Source organism: Pseudochaenichthys georgianus, chromosome 15 (assembly GCF_902827115.2).
Source record: "Pseudochaenichthys georgianus chromosome 15, fPseGeo1.2, whole genome shotgun sequence".
In the NCBI taxonomy this organism is placed as follows: domain Eukaryota; kingdom Metazoa; phylum Chordata; class Actinopteri; order Perciformes; family Channichthyidae; genus Pseudochaenichthys; species Pseudochaenichthys georgianus.
This window is the reverse complement of record NC_047517.1, coordinates 24,337,553-24,358,137: the sequence shown is the minus strand read 5'-3', so window position 1 is coordinate 24,358,137 and position 20,585 is coordinate 24,337,553. Positions and strand designations below refer to the sequence as shown.

Below are 20,585 nucleotides of genomic sequence, written 5' to 3'. Positions count from 1 at the left end.
GAAAAGGTTGTGGGCTGTGACATGCGTTCCGAATGTAAAGGCCGTAACTCATTTTCTCCCCTACTTATGGCTCGGTACATTTTTTAACCCTTCGATTTCGAGAAAAAACTGAATAGGACACGCCCACATTTTTCATTAGTTGCGACCCTTTAAATCTCAGTTTATACTCACCCTGCCAGTATGTGTATGACAATATATTTTGTTTTAGTCCATCGGTTCTTGAGATATAAATTAGTTGTGTTTTTGGCGCCCCCTATTGTTCGAAATGAACATTGTTTGTTGTGCCTATTCCCCAAGACACACTGAAGCTATCCACCGAAATCTGTGATATTTGGATACATTTTGGATGAATTGTGAGCATTTATGTGTAGGCCACACCCTTTTGCTAATACGTTTTGATTGATGTCGGCCACATTTTTCCACACCTCGTGCTCATTTTGTACGGTAATGTGTCTGCCCCTCCACTGATGCTGTGCACTAAGTTTGGTTTGGAAAATCAAGAAATTGGAATTTAAGTTAATATTTCAATGTTTTTCACATTATGCTAATTTAAAAAAAATCAAAGTAGGCGGAGCTTCGGGATATGAGAGGATAATATGTAGAGCTGCTCCACCCGGATAAGTGTGCAAAATTTCAGGTCCGTCAGACTTACGCTGCGACTTTGTAAATGCTTCGAAACACTGAATTTACACAGGTGGCGCTAGAGAGCAAGTTGAAAAATGTTCTCCCATCGAATCCAGAATGTTAACATTTTCACCGGTCCTGGCGGCGTTGCCAAATGTCGCTACATGAATAGTGTCGTAACCCCCTCAAAAACAGGTCGAAAGTGCAGAACCGGTAACAGAAGAATAATAATACTGACGATTTCAATAGGTCTTTGCACTACGTGCTCAGGCCCTAAATATATAAGGTGGCAGACATCATTTAATGAATTTTAACTGAACAATAACTGAATGAGTTGGTTTCACTCTTAGACCAGCAGGAGAACCAAATGTATGCAGACTGCTGCAATAAATACATTATTTAACTGTCTCATCGATGTTTGTCTGAATTAATATGACACTATTAACAATCATTTTATTCCTATCAGCTGCCAATCACTGTTATGATTCACATATTCAGTGTTATTATTATATAAACTATATTTTTTGGAGGAGTTAATGATGAATGTTCCTCAAGATGCTTGCAGACCCTCCTTCAAATTTGAAAGACAAGTCATTACTATCATATATCAAAAGAATCAAAGGAACAGTTCAGTGTAATTGCAATGTGATTACATACACGCTCCCCTTGACAGTAAAACGCCACACGTGAGGTTTAGATTATTTCCCTGTCTCAATCCAAATGGAACTGTATGAAATAAAAAGGCACATTTGTCTTGTAGTAAATAAAAAGGGCGACCTGGAGCCAATCCTACAATTTCCCCACAGGTGAAAGAGTTAACACGCTGAAAACCCAACCCCTGCAGGGGGGTCTGGGGGGATTCTCCCCCAGGAGATTTTTTGAAATACTAACATAAAATACACATTCTGGTACTCTCTTGAGAAGACAAATAAATACATCTATTACTACACGACATATTTTAAAAAAAATGAATCCCATTTTAGTTTTGTGTTACTTTGTTCTGAAAGCTGAACCTGCTGCTCCTCACAGAGAGAAGAGGGAAGAGGCTGTGAATGACTTTACATTGTGGATAAGGGAGGATAGCCCCCATTGTTCTGTGTGTCAAAATGAAAGACAGCCCACACATCAATCATCAAACCGTGGGGTCTTATTTCATTACGTGTTGATTTCTATCAACACGTAATGTAGTATCGATGTATATAGAGATGTACAACATCAAAAGTATTCTCCGTCGGGACTTCCTGCAACAACACCACGCCGTTATCGTGATTCTGATTGACCAGAAGGCATTATCAAAGATGTTCTATTGAGAAGACGATCACTACGTGACAAAAGTTTTCAAAACCGTTTCGGTATTTCTAGACAAGTGGCTACTGAAATCAATCTTACTAACGGCTGTCTGTGCAATTTACTCCGTGAGTTGGCGGACTTTATTTTGCTTACCATAACATCATTTTTCATGGTGGGGCTAAGCCATTTCTTGGTATGGCTGTAGCCTACCCCAGCCATACCCTAGCGCCGCCACTGACCGCAAATACCTCATTCCTTCCGTCTACTTGGATCCGAAATGCTTCTCGTTTTGCGCTGTCCCCCCGTTCAAATGAAATCGCCGCCAATCATATTTCCACGCTCGCGCCAGGGCCGGGGGAGGGGTTGGCTCGCGTCTTGTGCTGCATTCACTTGCACTCGGACATTAGAGATTTTCTCTCATAAATGTCCGATGAGCCACAACTTTTCTTTCAAAACAAAGCTGCCAACTAGGGTGGCAAGGCATTTTTCTGAGGTGGCAGCAGCCACCCCGTGCCACCCCGTAGAACCGCCACTGCACAGTGCTGGAAACTAGACTATAAGCTTTACGACGGCAAACGTACAGCATAAAACTCTGGAGTTATAGGATATGGCGTCACACTTTGCCATCCTCAGTTGGCCGCAGTGATTAACCCTTCTGTTCTGTCTTGTGTCTCCTCTCAGGAGAAGCAAACGAAGGAGGCGTTGACCAGGAAGCAGCAGAAGGGCAAGAAGAAGGGCCCTCAGGAGGAGGAGAGCCAGGACGCCACGGAGCTGCTGAAGAGGCCCAAAGAGTACACCGTCAAGTTCACTTTCCCCAACCCCCCGCCCCTCTCTCCACCCATCCTGGGACTTCACTGTAAGAATTGGAACTCGATGCTCACAACCAGGCGTCGCAGTGACCCTATTGAACATTTCTAATAAATAATGATGGAAAAATCTTAAAGCAATTTGTTGTTATGAAGAATTAGAACTCTGAATAAGGGCGATCTGCTGTAGCTTTCAAATGATTCACAGTGTGACGATCTGAACTGCATGCTGCAGTATCCTGTGTTGCGAGGTTTTCTTGTAAACTTCTGATCACCTCCCTGGGAAGCATGTTTCCCAACTCCAAATTGTATCTGATGCGGAGTTGCTTATTCAGTCTCCACAGTGTCAGCTGAGCGCCGTAGGTTGAGCCGTCAGAACAACATTAACACGGCCCCGAGAAATATGTCTGTCCACGGCAAAGACACAGAAACCAATTTAGTAAAATAGATTTTGTTTAAGCTGCACTAAGGCCTTTCTCAAATCTTTTATTTGCTTTGTGTGTTGACATGAAAAGTGAGAGCACAGTCTCTGTTCATCTTTATTCTCTATGCATGTATACATTTATCATCTCAAAGCTTGGCTGTGTTCAACATTCTGACTCCATGCTCTTTCCTCTTTACAGGTGTTGACTTCGGCTATGAAAATAAGCCTCTCTTCAAAAATGTGGACTTTGGAATCGACATGGAGTCCAGGAGTAAGTTTCCTGCTTTATTTAATGGTTAACCTTTAAATGCTTTCTGGGTCCTTGGGGATACAGTGATTTGAGTGAAATGGGTGTAATAACAGTGTAATGTTGGTGTTACTTGGGTGAAATATGGTTCTAATAACATGTAATATAGGTGAAATAACAGTTTAACATGGGTGTAATTAGGCCTGTCACCATAATTAATTTAGTTGGATGATACATTTTTCTGGAAATTATTGCGATAAACGATAATATTGTCAGCACCGTTGTAAATGTATAATAATTCAAGTACATCCTTTCAAACAGAACTTTTTATTGAACATTGCAAATGAAATGTGAAATAATATTCAAATATATAAATTATATATAATAAATAAAATAATATATATAAAAAAAAAGCTCTCTCTCTCTCTCTCTCTCTCTCTCTCTCTCGGGCAAATGCATCGTTGATTGTAAACTTTCGGGAAGGTGGGGGCTCTCCATCTCCAGCTGCCGTGTCTGCAACCAGCTGGGAACACGGAATGGGGTGGCTGTGTTTTAGGTGCAGTTTAAAATGCGTGGTATTGCCTGCTTTTGTCGCTACCTTTTTTAAACAAGTGCGACACACCGCCCGGCTCATTGAAGGCCGTAGGTTCGCCTCGTTGATTTGGCTTGAATCCAAAATACTGCCACACCGGAGAATCGAGATGTGTAGTTAGGTTTTGTATCCAATTCCATTTCACTTTAAATTCCCCGCGAGTAAGTCTCCCGCTTGTCGCTATATTATTAATTTGGCTGCTGCACGCGGAGTGTCCTGACCATAGACTGTATATATAAAGGTCCTGACCTGGCTGTGTGTCAGCCCCGCCCCTCACAGCGCGTGTGGCCGGCAGCCACAGCGCCCCTAGCTAAAATGCTGGTCACATCCTTATGTAAACGGCAATTAATCGAGTTCAGAAAAGTTATCGAGTCCATTTTTATTTATCGTGCGATAAGTCAATGTATCGATTATCGCGACAGGCCTAGGTGTAATAGCGGTGTAATGTGGGCATAATATAGTATAATAACAGTATATTATGGGTATAATATTGGCGTTACATGGGTGTAATATTGGTGTAATAATAGCGTAATAATGTAGCAAATAGTAATCAAGTAAATATTTAAATGTGATTGCCAATTTAAGGGTTAAGAACACCAAAACATGTGAAGGACGTCTACAATAGAAATAAAAAAAGTGCATTTTAACATAATTAAACATGAAAGTAGGTTAGTATTTTCTTAATGTGGAGATTATGGCAGAGAAGCAAAATCTTCACCATCATAGACGAGTTAATCTTCCAGTGTCCTCTTGCTGTGGTGTGTTCAGGGTGCTGATACTTCACTTCCATTTCTTCTGCTCCCATCAGTCTGTATAGTGGGACCCAATGGTGTGGGGAAGAGTACCCTGCTGCTGCTGCTCACTGGGAAGCTGCAGCCTGTAAGTGGAGAGACGCTGACATTTGAATATTACTGAGATATCTGTGCTCCTGAGCTAACGGATGATCTGTGTTTCAGACCAAAGGAGAGATGAGGAAGAACCATCGCTTGGTGAGTAACTTCCTGTTGATCTCTGACTCTGTAAACTGTTGGCAATCTGCTCATCAGGGTTGGCAGGGTAACTTTAAATATGTTCCGTTAATATTACTAGACAATAAGCGTCCCTCTCGATGTGGCTTTTATATTGTGATCGATACATCGATCACAATATAAAAGTAATCCAACCTGATTCATTTGCGGTAATTTAGGATTACCTCGATATCAAAATTCCACGCAAAGTAAGAGAAATCAAGGGTTTTACTTTAGTGTAAGATGTGAACTATGTGACCTTAGTAAAGAAGAAACCAAGATATTTAGGATCAGAAAAGTGTCTTTGCAAATTATAGGCGAGGCCTGCAAAATAGTTTAGTTTACAAATGCTGTTTTAGTTTAACACATGAATTCAAATCAAACACAATATTTTAGTTTTATAAAGCAGCTGTTCACCTATAGTGGGTAAAGAAAGAATGTTTAATAAAGAGAATGAAAGTAGCCTAAATGAAAACCAAAAGGAAAGCGCAGGCATCTACCTATAATATGGACCTTTTTATTTTATCTTAAAAGGTATTGTAACATTGTTATCCTGCTAGTAATCCCCATTTTGAACAATGTAACGGTGATCCGGTTACGCCTTTTTTTAATGTAACTGTAAGTGTGGGGGAAACTTCTGAAGCAATGGGAGTCAGGACTCAGAGAGACACGAGGAGAGCTGCAGCTCTGATGGAGTCAGGACTCAGAGAGACACGAGGAGAGCTGGAGAGACACGAGGAGAGCTGGAGCTCTGATGGAGTCAGGACTCAAAGAGACACGAGGAGAGCTGGAGCTTTGATGGAGTCAGGACTCAAAGAGACACGAGGAGAGCTGGAGCTCTGATGGAGTCAGGACTCAAAGAGACACGAGGAGAGATGGAACTTTGATGGAGTCAGGACTCAAAGAGACACGAGGAGAGCTGGAACTCTGATGGAGTCAGGACTCAAAGAGACACGAGGAGAGCTGGAGCTCTGATGGAGTCAGGACTCAGAGACACGAGGAGAGCTGGAACTCTGATGGAGTCAGGACTCAGAGAGACACGAGGAGAGCTGCAGCTCTGATGGAGTCAGGACTCAAAGAGACACGAGGAGAGCTGGAGCTTTGATGGAGTCAGGACTCAGAGACACGAGGTGCTCTGATGGAGTCAGGACTCAGAGACACGAGGTGCTCTGATGGAGTCAGGACTCAGAGACACGAGGTGCTCTGATGGAGTCAGGACTCAGAGACACGAGGAGCTCTGATGGAGTCAGGACTCAGAGACACGAGGTGCTCTGATGGAGTCAGGACTCAGAGACACGAGGTGCTCTGATGGAGTCAGGACTCAGAGACACGAGGTGCTCTGATGGAGTCAGGACTCAGAGACACGAGGAGCTCTGATGGAGTCAGGACTCAGAGACACGAGGAGAGCAGGAGCTCTGATGGAGTCAGGACTCAGAGAGACACGAGGAGAGCAGGAGCTCTGATGGAGTCAGGACTCAGAGACACGAAGAGAGCTGTAGCTCTGATGGAGTCAGGACTCAGAGACACGAGGAGAGCTGGAACTCTGATGGAGTCAGGACTCAGAGAGACACGAGGAGAGCTGCAGCTCTGATGGAGTCAGGACTCAAAGAGACACGAGGAGAGCTGGAGCTTTGATGGAGTCAGGACTCAGAGACACGAGGACACGAGGAGCTCTGATGGAGGCAGGACTCAAAGAGACACGAGGACACGAGGAGCTCTGATGGAGGCAGGACTCAGAGACACGAGGAGCTCTGATGGAGTCAGGACTCAGAGAGACACGAGAAGAGCTGGAGCTTTGATGGAGTCAGGACTCAGAGACACGAGGAGAGCAGGAGCTCTGATGGAGTCAGGACTCAGAGACACGAGGAGAGCTGGAGCTCTGATGGAGTCAGGACTCAGAGACACGAGGAGAGCTGGAGCTTTGATGGAGTCAGGACTCAGAGAGACACGAGGAGAGCTGGAGCTTTGATGGAGTCAGGACTCAGAGAGACACGAGGAGAGCTGGAACTCTGATGGAGTCAAGACTCAAAGAGACACGAGGAGAGCTGGAGCTTTGATGGAGTCAGGACTCAGAGAGACACCAGGAGAGCTGGAGCTCTGATGGAGTCAGGACTTAGAGAGACACGAGGAGAGCTGGAGCTTTGATGGAGTCAGGACTCAAAGAGACACGAGGAGAGCTGGAGCTCTGATGGAGTCAGGACTCAGACACGAGGAGAGCTGGAACTTTGATGGAGTCAGGACTCAGAGAGACACCAGGAGAGCAGGAGCTCTGATAGAGTCAGGACTCAGAGAGACACGAGGAGAGCAGGAGCTCTGATGGAGACAGGACTCAAAGAGACACGAGGAGAGCTGGAGCTTTGATGGAGTCAGGACTCAAAGAGACACGAGGAGAGCTGGAGCACTGATGGAGACAGGACTCAAAGAGACACGAGGAGAGCTGGAGCTCTGATGGAGACAGGACTCAAAGAGACACGAGGACAGCTGGAGCTTTGATGGAGTCAGGACTCAGAGAGATACGAGGAGAGCTGGAGCTTTGATGGAGTCAGGACTCAAAGAGACACGAGGAGAGCAGGAGCTTTGATGGAGTCAGGACTCAGAGAGACGAGGAGAGCTGCAGCTTTGATGGAGTCAGCACTCAAAGAGACACGAGGAGAGCTGGAGCTCTGATGGAGTCAGGACTAAAAGAGACACGAGGAGAGCTGCAGCTTTGATGGAGTCAGGACTCAGAGACACGAGGAGAGCTGCAGCTTTGATGGAGTCAGGACTCAAAGAGACACGAGGACAGCTGCAGCTTTGATGGAGTCAGGACTCAAAGAGACACGAGGAGAGCTGGAGCTTTGATGGAGTCAGGACTCAGAGAGACACGAGGAGAGCTGGAGCTCTGATGGAGTCAGGACTCAGAGACACGAGGACACGAGGAGCTCTGATGGAGTCAGGACTCAGAGACACGAGGAGAGCTGGAGCTCTGATGGAGTCAAGACTCAGAGAGACACGAGGAGAGCTGGAGCTTTGATGGAGTCAGGACTCGGAGAGACACGAGGAGAGCTGGAGCTCTGATGGAGTCAGGACTCAAAGAGACACGAGGAGAGCTGGAGCTCTGATGGAGTCAGGACTCAGAGAGACACGAGGAGAGCTGGAGCTTTGATGGAGTCAGGACTCAGAGAGACACCAGGAGAGCAGGAGCTCTGATGGAGTCAGGACTCAGAGAGACACGAGGAGAGCTGGAGCTTTGATGGAGTCAGGACTCAGAGAGACACGAGGAGAGCTTGAGCTTTGATGGAGTCAGGACTCAGAGAGACACGAGGAGAGCAGGAGCTCTGATGGAGTCAGGACTCAAAGAGACACGAGGAGAGATGGAGCTCTGATGGAGACAGGACTCAAAGAGACACGAGGAGAGCTGGAGCTCTGATGGAGTCAGGACTCAGAGATACGAGGAGAGCTGGAGCTTTGATGGAGTCAGGACTCAGAGAGACACGAGGAGAGCTGGAGCTTTGATGGAGTCAGGACTCAAAGAGACACGAGGAGAGCTGGAGCTTTGATGGACTCAGGACTCGGAGACACGAGGAGAGCTGGAACTCTGATGGAGTCAGGACTCAAAGAGACACGAGGAGAGCTGGAGCTTTGATGGAGTCAGGACTCAGAGAGACACGAGGAGAGCTGGAGCTTTGATGGAGTCAGGACTCAGAGACACGAGGAGCTCTGATGGAGTCAGGACTCAGAGAGACACGAGGAGAGCTGGAGCTTTGATGGAGTCAGGACTCAGAGACACGAGGAGCTCTGATGGAGTCAGGACTCAGAGAGACACGAGGAGAGCTGGAACTCTGATGGAGTCAGGACTCAAAGAGACACGAGGAGAGCTGGAGCTTTGATGGAGTCAGGACTCAGAGAGACACGAGGAGAGCTGGAGCTTTGATGGAGTCAGGACTCAGAGAGACACAAGGAGAGCTGCAGCTTTGATGGAGTCAGGACTCAAAGAGACACGAGGAGAGCTGGAGCTCTGATGGAGTCAGGACTCAGAGAGACACGAGGAGAGCTGGAGCTCTGATGGAGTCAGGACTCAGAGAGACAAGAGGAGAGCTGGAGCTCTGATGGAGTCAGGACTCAGAGAGACACCAGGAGAGCTGGAGCTCTGATGGAGTCAGGACTCAGAGAGACACGAGGAGAGCTGTAGGTTTTAACTAGTTCAGAGAGAATAATCAACATTATTCATTAGATAGACTAAACAGCTGAGGACACTGGATCAACTTTGTTGTCGCTTATGGCTCGGGGTCATCTACACCCCGAGAAGGATGTGCTCCAGGTGTCCCACAACAATAACTATCTCAGAGAGTTGCCCGGTCACAAACTGGCAACATCAACATTATGCTAGGGTAGCTCCTCCTTATGGGAGATAACGGCTGCTCAAGGCTGGTCAGCTGCGTCAGAGGCGAAGGAGGACACAAGGGCAAATGATTCCCCAACAGTAAGGAAATACAGTTAGAATTGATCCTTATTACATGATCCTTTACATGCAACCCATTACTCCGCAGCCTGAGGGGAGTAATGGGTTGCATGTAAAGGATCATGTGTCTCTGCTCTGACCCTCTCTCATTGTGCAGACTGAAATATGTACTGTTCCAGCATTGGTTTTCATGTGTTTTATCATTGCATCGTAATTCTCTATCCACCCCAGGGGAAATTGATCTCTCCATTTTGAATGAAATAAATCAAATAATCATTAGCCGCCTTTAGCTTAGCGGTGGTGATACGCAGCCATGCAACCGTAGTAGTTCTTTTATAGCCTCACGTTAGTCATTTACTGTTCATTTACGCTACAATTATAAAAGTGGTGTTATTAAAGAGCCCGTGACAGCATCCCAACAACTGTTGTGCAATGAAATATTGGGCTACTAGTAATCTCGAACCGTCAGTTTAAAAAAGAAAAAGCGATACCATTCCGTTAAATATCAATAATTTAAAACATCGCGGGAAATTCCTTCGACTCATTTTGAAGTTTTGGGGGAAGCCGGAAGTGACGTCAATGCGGGAACGCTTCACTGTGCGGCGAGAGAGCCAAACACGGACAAAGTGTGTTGTCATGCGTAGAAATGGTGAATTACTGAGTTTAGGCACGTTAATAACGTTGTAATGAAGTTGACTACAGTATATTCATATTCGTCAGTGCTTTCATGTCAATTGGGCGACATAAACATAAATGATCGTGGTGAAGATGATGATTACATTAGGATTACAAATCTGTAGTGAGAGCTGCTGATTTTCCTCCCGTCGGATGTGATATAAAAACAAATCGATTATTTTTGTAGTTGTAAACTCAAGTGGATGAAACTACATTTATTAGTGCTTTCATGTCAATTCGGCGAATATATGATACATTAAATGATCGTGAGGAGGATGATTAAAAATCGTTTGTTTGTGCCGGTCTGCATTTCCTGATGAGAAAACAAACCGATGCTTTTTGTAGTTGTAGTACACCAACGTGGATTAAACGTGTGTTTTTTTACCACAATGTTGGGAAATTAATGGATAAAATGCACGGATTATTATTATTATTATTATTATTCTCACTCCGATCGGGACACGAGGTCCACCGTTTCCCCGATGATTTACCGAGTTGATAGGACCGCTTAGCGAGATCTCGTTTGTTAGTTTGTTGTTGTTAGTTTGTTTGTTACTCAAACATATCCAGGGTATGTTGAACTGGCTTCGTAGTACAGGGCACAGGTGGCTAGCAGCGCTAAGGTCACAGACATTATACATTATATTTATATTTTACCAGGATGCAGTGACACAAATATTTACATATTTACATTTACTATCTACAGCACCCGCCGCCCCTGACATCCCCCACTCCCCCCGTTGACAATTTACTTGCGGTACCGAAGTGGGCCGGTCGAGAGTCCCGGGATGATTTTTAGTCCCATTCCACCACTGACTACATGACCGTATTATCGCCCATATTGACGCACCTCATTCCTAAACTTCTAACAGATACAACATAAACCGATCCTTCAGCCTCATGAGCTCTCAGACACGTTCAAAAGTAAACTGTCATCGCTGTCTGAGCTTGCTGCTGTGTGCGCCATCGTGCGTTTACATGCAGAAGCTGGGATCCTGAACGGTGCAGCTGGAGCGCTGTGCCCGCAATGACGTCACACATCATTTGGCGGGACTTGAAGAATCCCCGAGAAGATCTAGGAAATGGTCAACATTGAAGGATTAATGGTTATCAAAGTACAAACATCCAAAATCAGTTCAGTAACGGTTTTCAAGGGGACAATATTTACTCAAATTGATGGGTTTGGATGATGGGGGAAACTCGTGCCACAGGCTCTTTAAGTGAGATCACCCTGCTGAACAAAATGTGGAAGTATCGTGAACTTGCAAAAGATTACAATATTCTGAAAGGCAAACAAAGTCTCCCATATTTGCAGCCTGCGAACTGAAGCAGTAATGGATAACACAGGCTCTGTTTCCCATTGTATGTACACTTTTACAAAAAAAATCAAGGATGCTTAATACTTAAGTAAATTGAAGTGTTCAGTGACAAATCATAAAGAAATTAAACATAACTCAAAATTAAACTGCCGCTGGGGCACCAGTAAGCAGATCCTACGCAGGAGAAATGAGAAGTCCAGGCAAGAATATTTTTTTCGCATTTATTTCCGATTGATCCAATATAATAATATATATAATGGCGTATTAACCTCGCCCTGCAGCCTTTCCTGTGGCTCTCTTCGTGCTAACCCTGGTATCTGTTCATTCTGGTGTGCCAATCCCACCACCGCCCAAAACTACCTTCAAAATAAAAGCATAAAGAATTACTTTAATTTCTACTGATCATAATTCCATTGTTGAGGTCTCCTAGAATAGATTTAAATTGTGCCATTTTTCAAACTCACATTGGTTTCTCACAGCATCTCCGTATAGTATGTGTATTCTCTCTCTGTCCTACACGGCTTGTTGGAGCTCCTGCCCTTCTGGGGGCAGCATAGATCACGTATTTTCTGTGTTGGAGTTTTACTCCCTACAGGGTGTACTTTGAGGGTCAGTGACTCTGCAGACAAACCTTCATAACACACAAGGGGACGGGTGATAACCGGAAAAGCATGACCTTTAACTAAAATAATTACACTAATTAATACATGTACTATAAACAAAAACAGCAAGAAAATAAATGGTTGCCCATTAAATAATATAAATAATGTATATATTTTACTCTCTTGAACCATTTCTTATGTCAATTTTAGAATTGAAACAATAAATAAAAACAACGCTATGGAAAAACAGAATTCATTAAAAGTGTTTTTCTGGAACCTAGTTTATGTCCTGTTGAACAGTTGATGAAGAGTTGTAACCGGGGTCTCTGGTCTCCTGCAGAAAGTGGGCTTCTTCAACCAGCAGTACGCTGATCAGTTGAACATGGAGGAGACGGCCACAGAGTACCTGATGAGAAACTTCAACCTTCCCTACCAGGACGGCAGGAAGTGCCTGGGACGCTTCGGCCTGGAGAGCCACGCCCACACCATCCAGATCTCCAAACTGTCCGGTATGAACATGGACCGTCAGACAACATGTCAGCTGACAGGATGTAAATATCTTTTAACATTGTGTCTGGGTGTGTCTCCGCAGGAGGTCAGAAGGCCAGAGTAGTGTTTGCTGAGCTGTCCTGTCGGCAGCCTGATGTCCTCATCCTGGTACGTGCCTATCAGACTTATATCCACGCTGAACCCACAGAATACCTGGATGAATTCTACAACTGACTGACCTCATTTCTCTTATAGGATGAACCTACCAACAACTTGGATATTGAGTCCATCGATGCCTTATCGGAGGCCATCAATGAATATAAAGGAGGTGAGAAGCATGTTCTGTAAGACGCGTGTGACCAGACTGGTTATTAGTGGAGAAACCAGTTAAATGGTGTGGCATGTACAAGATGGAAATAGTAGTTCTCTGGATGTAGGCCCAGAGCCCTCTACCTTAAGGCCCAGCGCCCCCTACCTTAAGGCCCAGAGCCCCCTACCTTAAGGCCCAGAGCCCCCTACCTTAAGGCCCAGAGCCCCCTACCTTAAGGCCCAGAGCCCTCTACCTTAAGGTCCAGAGCCCTCTACCTTAAGGTCCAGAGCCCCCTACCTTAAGGTCCAGAGCCCTCTACCTTAAGGTCCAGAGCCCTCTACCTTAAGGTCCAGAGCCCCCTACCTTAAGGCCCAGAGCCCTCTACCTTAAGGTCCAGAGCCCTCTACCTTAAGGTCCAGAGCCCTCTACCTTAAGGTCCAGAGCCCTCTACCTTAAGGTCCAGAGCCCCCTACCTTAAGGCCCAGAGCCCTCTACCTTAAGGTCCAGAGCCCTCTACCTTAAGGCCCAGCGCCCCCTACCTTAAGGCCCAGCGCCCCCTACCTTAAAGGAATGGTCCACTCATTAGATAATTAATCAAAACTTCAGTATTTAGTGAAACATTATGTTTAAACCATACCCTGAAGAAATCAGCGATATTCCCCGGTAAATAATGATTTTATAGCTCTTTTTTATCAAGACCTGTATATTCCGTCTGGCCGCCGCCATGTTTGCCATTTTCAGTAGTCACGTGATGGTCGTGACGTCATCCATGCGTTCACTTTGTCAACACACGGAAACATGGCGGAGTATTTGAGTTCGGACTCGTCAGCAGAGGAACAAGTTTTGACCAATGTGAAGAGATTGGATGGGGGAATTCAGCCATACATATCAGTATGACAATACGACACCCTCTGTCCGTAGACCCTCACATCGTACAAGGAAAAACTTCCGAAGAAAACCCACAGTTTAAAGGGAACATGGGAGAAACCTCAGGGAGAGCAGCAGAGGAGGGATCCCTCTCCCAGGACGGACAGACGTGCAATAGATGCCGTGTGTAAATTGAAAAGATAATACATTTGCAACATAGGTAGTCCAAATGTTTGGAAATGCATGTGTGTATAATAGGAAGATTATATAAGATACTATATGTATGCATGTAGTACCACCCTTGCTAGCGATTCCCTCTCTAGTTTAGCATACTCAGCTTCGTTGTCCCTGGCCATAGAATCACGATTTTATGGGGCCGGAAAAAACTGGGGGGGAAATACACACTAGCCGGTACTACGCTATATGGAAAGGCCACCAAAAACTGTCCTGGCCTGGACGTTAAAACGGGGCTAGCCGCTGCAATGGAAATGCGCTATAACATACCTTATTCTTACTCCGAGCACTACTTCTGCTCCTCCGTCGCTTCACACTTGCAGAGGGCGATTTCTCAACTGGCCGAACTGGTGTCCTGGTCGGTGATGACACCAGAAAGACCGATGGTACTGCATCTCCATTGGTTGTTCCATAAATCCCATGTTATGTTTTATCATCCGGAAATGTGAAATGTTCGCTGCATACATGAGCCTGTGAATCTCTCGGTTCGGGCCGGCCACATTTCGCTAGCCACTGCCTCTGAATGTACTTCTTACGCTTACCTTTTGGCAACAGATGGAACCGAGCATTCCGTGGATTGTTCCCATCAGAATTATGGCAATATTTCGCGATACAGTGAGGCATATTTGAAGAGAGAAACTACAGTAAATAACATGGAGATCAACGTGTCTTCGAAAACCAAACGCATGGATTACGTCACGTCCGGAAAATGGCGGCGCCCACAGTGTTGATGTTATTTCGGTATATAATCAGTTTAAAATCACTGATAATGTCATCGGATTAAAAAAAAAAAAAAAAAGACTGGCAGCGCCCCCTACCATAAGGCCCAGTGGGCAGCAGTGGTCTGCACTGAGGAGGGTTTAAGGTGATTGAGGGAACTTCAGGTTAACGCAGGTTTTAGTCCTACGGTGGCGGTTCACTTCTTTTCGGGAGATTACCATCCTAATTTATGCTGCACACCTAACCTGCTCCAGTGATATTCCAGATAACAGCTCTCATGTCCTGCTGACCAATCAAAGCTCAGTGCACGGGTTGTCGAATAATATTACACAAATAAGAAGTTTATGGCAATTAAATCATATTCCAGGCTCAAAGCATGCCAAATGCAGGATGGACAGCTGGCAGTAAATTGCAGACTGTGAATTGTTTTAATAATTGGACTGACTGACCATTATTACATTTGAAAGTTATGATGTTAACTTTAATATCTTAGTCCTATTCACCTTTTCCCCCAGCTTCCCTTCCTCTGTTCTTTCTTGCTTTTATCCAGGATCATGTGTTTAGCTCACGGATATGTAACTTCTCCTAACTTGTCTAATATTAAAGTTTACTCTTAATTTGTGAATTATGATGCTGTCGGGCATATTCTGCAAACCAGCGCTGTAGCACCGTTTAATGTTTATTAAGCCAGGTAACACAATAACATCCTGGGTGTGTCACACTGGGCACTGGTTGGTTCCTGTTGAGGTCAGCTGGTGTTTCTCAGCGTGTGGTTGAATGTGCAACAGCAAGGCAATGTCTTGTTCGAAAAGTATAAATGACCAACAATAACCGAAAGAGTGAAAGTTGACTCCAAAGACATTCCGTCAGCAGCTGCAGAGCTGAACTAAAGGAGACGTTGGGGAAGTTCTGATCGGAAGGATTTGGTTAACTTGACTTAGTATGTCCTCAATCGAAGTTGTTTAAAAGCTTGACGATGCGAACAGACTGAATTAAAATGCTCCAAAGATCTTTCCTTCAGTACTAACAGATGTCTCCCCCCCCCGCAGCGGTGCTCATCGTGAGCCACGACGCCCGGCTCATCACAGAGACTCAGTGCACCATGTGGGTGGTGGAGGACCGCTCCATCGTCCAGATCGATGGAGACTTTGACGACTACAAGAGGGAGGTGCTGGAGTCTCTAGGAGAGACCATGGTCAACAAGGTCAACCCATGAGCCCCTCGTCACATCCTCAATACACTTCATGTGGAGCATGTCCTCAGAGCGGCACGCATAATAAAACCTATCTATCCCCTTTATACTGGACTGTCACATCTTTAAGGCATGGTGGTGGAGTGTACATTTCTATAAATATCAAGGGAGGTCAAGATCTAAAGGAAAACAATAAAATAAAAACATTTTTCATTGTGCAATTTTTATTTGTGTACATGGTCCAACAGACGAACATCCACTCAACTGTCACTTCAAATATGCCTTGTATGTCTTCTTCACTTTGGCCACTTCCTGCTCATCAGGTGTTATTTCACCGTACCATTTATACCAGGTGTCTCCAGAGGTCAGGGCCGGGGGAGGTGGTGTGCACCCCACGGCATCATGGGAGTTGGAGTAGTCCTCTCCAGAAAACTCCACATATGGAATCTGAAAGGGCAGTAGGCCTGAAAGAGAGAGCAGTGTTTGAGTGCCGGCTTCTGTTATTTACAGAAACATCTCGGTTTTGAAAACCCTTCGACACAAAGCTGTCGCCTAACCAGCTGGAAGACGTTCGTGAGTGCTCCAACAGCTTCCTCCTCTCTGAATGTGTGAGGACTAAGTGCTCCCGGGTTTCAGGAGACGCCTTTAATTACAATATCTATATTGACTTAAAAACAGACACTCTGAAAATCCTGCTAAATCTGAATTACAAAGCATACTTCCTTCCCAACATGCCCCAGGGCAGCACAAGTCATTCAAATGCAATATAGACTAGTCAAATACCCAGCAGCAGAAAGCACGATATTTGGTAATGGCGAAATATCTAAATTAAGTATTGTGGAGCCGAGCATACAATCCTTTTTCAACAGACTTGATGAAAAGTCCTTGTTTGGTAAAGATACTTTTTCCCCTTAACATCAGTCATAGATGCAATTAGGTCTTTTTTCCAAATGATGCAGATGTGCAATTCAAAATAATATGAAAAGTTGATTCTTTGCAGTTATCAAGAAAGTTGAACAAAATAACTATAACAATCGCTGGTTGCAGTATTGTTAATCATTAGTTTTTAAATACTGAAGAAACTCACAGAAGATTGGACAAAAACCTTAAATGATTTACTCCGTCACCTTTTAGAGGTTATATTACACAAACAAGTGTGAGAGGGAGCTTTGAGATGTTAGCCTTTGCAGACCATTCACATGCACAGAAACCTTTAAAGACAATGCAGTGAAGGGAACATTAAAAAAAGCAGAATAGGACGTGTTTACAAAGGGCTGAGGGGTCTTGGGGTACGTACCGTGATCTCTCGCCGTGCCGACTGCCTCATTTAGCTTCTTCTGCTGTTTCATACACACACCTGCAGACAGTCCAAACAACATGAGCAGTCTGGAAGAGGAGACAGGATTCAGCAACGCGCGCGCACACACACACACACACACACGACTCACCGGTGCGAGTGGGATCGTACAGCATCCCCGTCTGGGGACTGATGAACTGCTGCAGCAGCTTCACGTTCTGGAAGAGAACAACCAAATAAAGCTAACTAACTGTAATATCAGTGTCCCTGGGATCTCAACACAAAGTATATACGCTGCATTTATTATCTATTGATGTTTGACTGTCAGATAAATCAACATCAGACATGCTTTTGGATTTTTCTGAATCTTCTAAAATAGTCAAGAAAATATTGAGAAGGTTGTTCAATAACATTATCACTGGTTGCAGTACTTGTTTATTTCTTTAAAAATACTGAACAAACTTTACAGAAGCACAAACCAAGATGTAAAATGTTTCACTTTCTTGCTTATTTCCTTTAGAAGGGAAATGTGCCAGTTCATTTGAGAGCACAATGCAGCCAGAGGCATGAGATTAGAATAAATCATAAGGTATAATAAGGTTGTGATACATAGTACATGTATTGATATGTGTGTTAAACAGCATGTGGTTCAGGTGTGGTGAGGGATGTCTAATAGAACCTCATGGTGCTGTGAGGAGATGCTAACCCACCTGATGGTGGACCACGATGTTTGAATCCCGACACACTGGGCACGGGTTTCCAGATACCTTGTCTCCTCTCTACACAGACAGAAGCAGTGTGAGGGTGATTTACACATGTGATGCTCAGACCTAACGAAAGACGGATCATCATATTACAATGCAGGTCTTGCGTGTCTTCTGTGGTGGGATGCCCCCTTTGTGGTTCCTCCTGTAGTCGGCCCACACTGGATCGGTTCCATACCTCTCAATGTACTCTGTCATGAGGAAATAATATTGTAACAGCAAGCACAGGTTTGCTGTTTGCCAGCTCATAGAGTCCTGTTGTGAACCCGGAAATGTTGAGTACCCCAAAGTGTTATGTTAGAAATGTATAGTAGGGGTCCCCAGCACATAGACACTGCCCAGACAATAGTTCAAACAAATATCTCGGCCAATTCTGGAGGGGTTTTGGGGGTTATCGAGAATGCTGAATCCATTTCTGGCATTGTCAGGATCCAACAAGTCCGTTGTAACCGGAAAGTGGCCATATGTGGACTCTCGCTGGGCTCATTTTGATACATTTTGGGACTCTGGATCATTTGGATTGGACCTTTCAATATTTGATTTGGGTTTCCGGATGAATATAGTCCAGAGATAATAAATACAATTATTCTTCTAGGTAAAATACTTATTTAAAAAAAAAATGCAATTTAGGAGTGATCTGTTTGAAAAATAGAATGCAAAGGCAATTTCTTTTGGGAAAAATGATTGCCACAAAAAATCAAAATGTGGCAAAACACAAGATGAAATGGAATACAATTTGGAATGTGAGCTGTAAACCTGGTTATATGAAGAGTATTCTTTTATTGAAAGTGGAGAGCTGTGATAGGTAATAATAAAAGAACAGTAATAACACTCATTAGATAAAAACGAATAAAGGTAGTAAAACTGATTCTGATTAATGTATTTGTGGTGAGATGGGAATTTCATCTCCCCTTTACTGTTGTTGTGTCCTTGTTTGTGTCTCTGGACTGTACTAAATAAAAACTAAAATAATAATAAACAATGAATAAAAAGGATGTGACAGACTGCTTTTAAGTACCTTCACTCTCCAGATAGTCCCAGGGTCTGTCCTTGTAGCGGTGCAGGGTCTCAGCAGCATCATTCTGGAGAGATGCTGCCTGGCAGTAAAAGTGACTGGGGGGTGCAAATGGAGAGAGGGCCCCGTATGATCTGACAGGGAGCCTCTGCAGACAGGACTGAAAGCAAGAGAAAAGCAGCTGAGCATCGTCATCATCACAACAACCCTAAGAGCTTCATCTAAAAGGTTATGGATGCATGAAGCCACTGTATTTAATTCAAGACAAACATAATTCATTTAGAGACCCTATCCAGAACTCACTGCTTCATAGTGTGTTCAGGTTCTCCCTCGCTATAAGCATGAACAATGTTCACATACTGTACTTGCATATTTCAGCCTACTTGCACTACCTCACAGGATAGATTTCAATTAAAATGTCAAGCTACTGTTCCCATTTTTTTTTTACGTATATAGAATCAGAATCAAAATACCTTTATTCGTTCAAGAGATGCGAAATGTACATTTGTTAGGCAAGTAAAGAGCCAAAGATAGCTTAATATCAATCAAGAAGCCTGCATACAAATAATGCATGATAAACTAGAAATGACACAATTTACAAAATACACAGCGAACACACAGAATACAAAGTGCACTATGTTTATATGTTCTGTAGATTGGTATATTAGAGAGTAATCTATTTTAATCTGTATATTGTTTAGATACTCCTCTGAATATTATTTTGTTACTGAGGATATGTTTATATCGTTTTTTACATTTTAAATTGTTCATATTAATCTTTATTTTATAGTATTTTTAAGTAATGTTGTTAATTTTGTAGATTGACTGTCCATTTGCTGCTGTGACAATCATTTCCTCAACTTGGGATAAATAAAGTATCTATCTATCTAATATGTATCATATTGTTATACGTTTTTTAGTATATTTTGTATATTTATATTTTGTGTAAATACTTTATTCATTTCTAAAATGTTACATAGTGTGTTTGTATTATTTTCTTTGTATAACAGTTATGTTTTTGACCTCCTCTTACAACTTATTTCCTTATGTTGTTTATGTTTGCACCAACAAACACCAAAGCAAATTCCTTGTAAACGTACCGGGCAATAACGTCGATTCTGATTCAAAAGGAAAGTGTTGGAGGCAGTGCATAAGAGTGCAAACCAAACATAAACACATGGTATACAAAACAATTGGACAAATTCGGCTGTCCTTTAGGACACCATAGCGAAATGCATATTAAATAACCTGTAAACACGACCTACACATGGCTATCTTGCCTGACATTAAGCTGCTTTGACAGTAATAATACTCTTGTTTTCAATGCAATACATGCTATTTGTCAAGGTGCAACATGTCTTTGGTTTTACAGGGAGGGTATTGTTGAGAAAATCTTATCAAACACAGTAGCGCTACATTGGATTAATTTACATGGCACGTTAGCTCACTGTGCGACAAACCTTTAACATACGTAAACCTTATTACAAACAGCGTAGACATATGTACATGAATCGGATGATCTGTATATCATCTGTACAGTAGATTCAAATACCTGATACTGCCGTAATTGTTGTAAAATTGAAGGCGAAAGACGGCACAGAACCTTCGCGATGCTTGTTAAGGAGGCAGCCATTTTTTTGTGTCACAGTTCTGGGTTGTAGGTGAAAAGG

At 43.8% G+C, this 20,585-nt stretch overlaps 2 protein-coding genes across 2 annotated transcripts in view; one reads left to right on the top strand and one right to left on the bottom strand.

Annotated features, from left to right (window-relative positions):
- Positions 1-16,055, top strand: part of abcf1 (ATP-binding cassette, sub-family F (GCN20), member 1) — a 62,171-nt gene extending 46,116 nt beyond the window's left edge. Inside the window, exons 18-25 of the mRNA XM_034100480.2 lie at positions 2,596-2,770; positions 3,344-3,415; positions 4,792-4,862; positions 4,940-4,972; positions 12,368-12,536; positions 12,620-12,684; positions 12,772-12,844; positions 15,697-16,055. Coding sequence (XP_033956371.1) covers positions 2,596-2,770; positions 3,344-3,415; positions 4,792-4,862; positions 4,940-4,972; positions 12,368-12,536; positions 12,620-12,684; positions 12,772-12,844; positions 15,697-15,863 — 825 coding nt within the window. The 3' untranslated portion in view covers positions 15,864-16,055. The remainder of the gene's footprint in view (positions 1-2,595; positions 2,771-3,343; positions 3,416-4,791; positions 4,863-4,939; positions 4,973-12,367; positions 12,537-12,619; positions 12,685-12,771; positions 12,845-15,696) is intronic.
- On the bottom strand, positions 16,042-20,570 carry mrps18b (mitochondrial ribosomal protein S18B). The gene is made up of 7 exons (XM_034100481.2): positions 20,468-20,570; positions 18,919-19,075; positions 17,994-18,091; positions 17,847-17,915; positions 17,288-17,354; positions 17,137-17,196; positions 16,042-16,303 (listed from the first exon to the last, which is right to left on the bottom strand). Exons 1-7 carry the CDS (start codon positions 20,546-20,548, stop codon positions 16,107-16,109), a joined length of 729 nt encoding a protein of 242 aa, XP_033956372.1. The 5' UTR covers positions 20,549-20,570; the 3' UTR covers positions 16,042-16,106.
- Positions 20,571-20,585: the final 15 nt, after the last annotated feature.

Bases quoted from the DNA above. Each gene is read 5' to 3' on its own strand.
- mrps18b (XM_034100481.2), bottom strand. From the start codon at position 20,548: ATGGCTGCCTCCTTAACAAGCATCGCGAAGGTTCTGTGCCGTCTTTCG. The intron at 18,092-18,918 runs GTACTTAAAAGC...TCCTCATGACAG, and splicing joins GGACTATCTGGAGAGTGAAG to AGTACATTGAGAGGTATGGA. The intron at 17,355-17,846 runs GTGGGTTAGCAT...GTTCTCTTCCAG, and splicing joins ACATCGTGGTCCACCATCAG to AACGTGAAGCTGCTGCAGCA.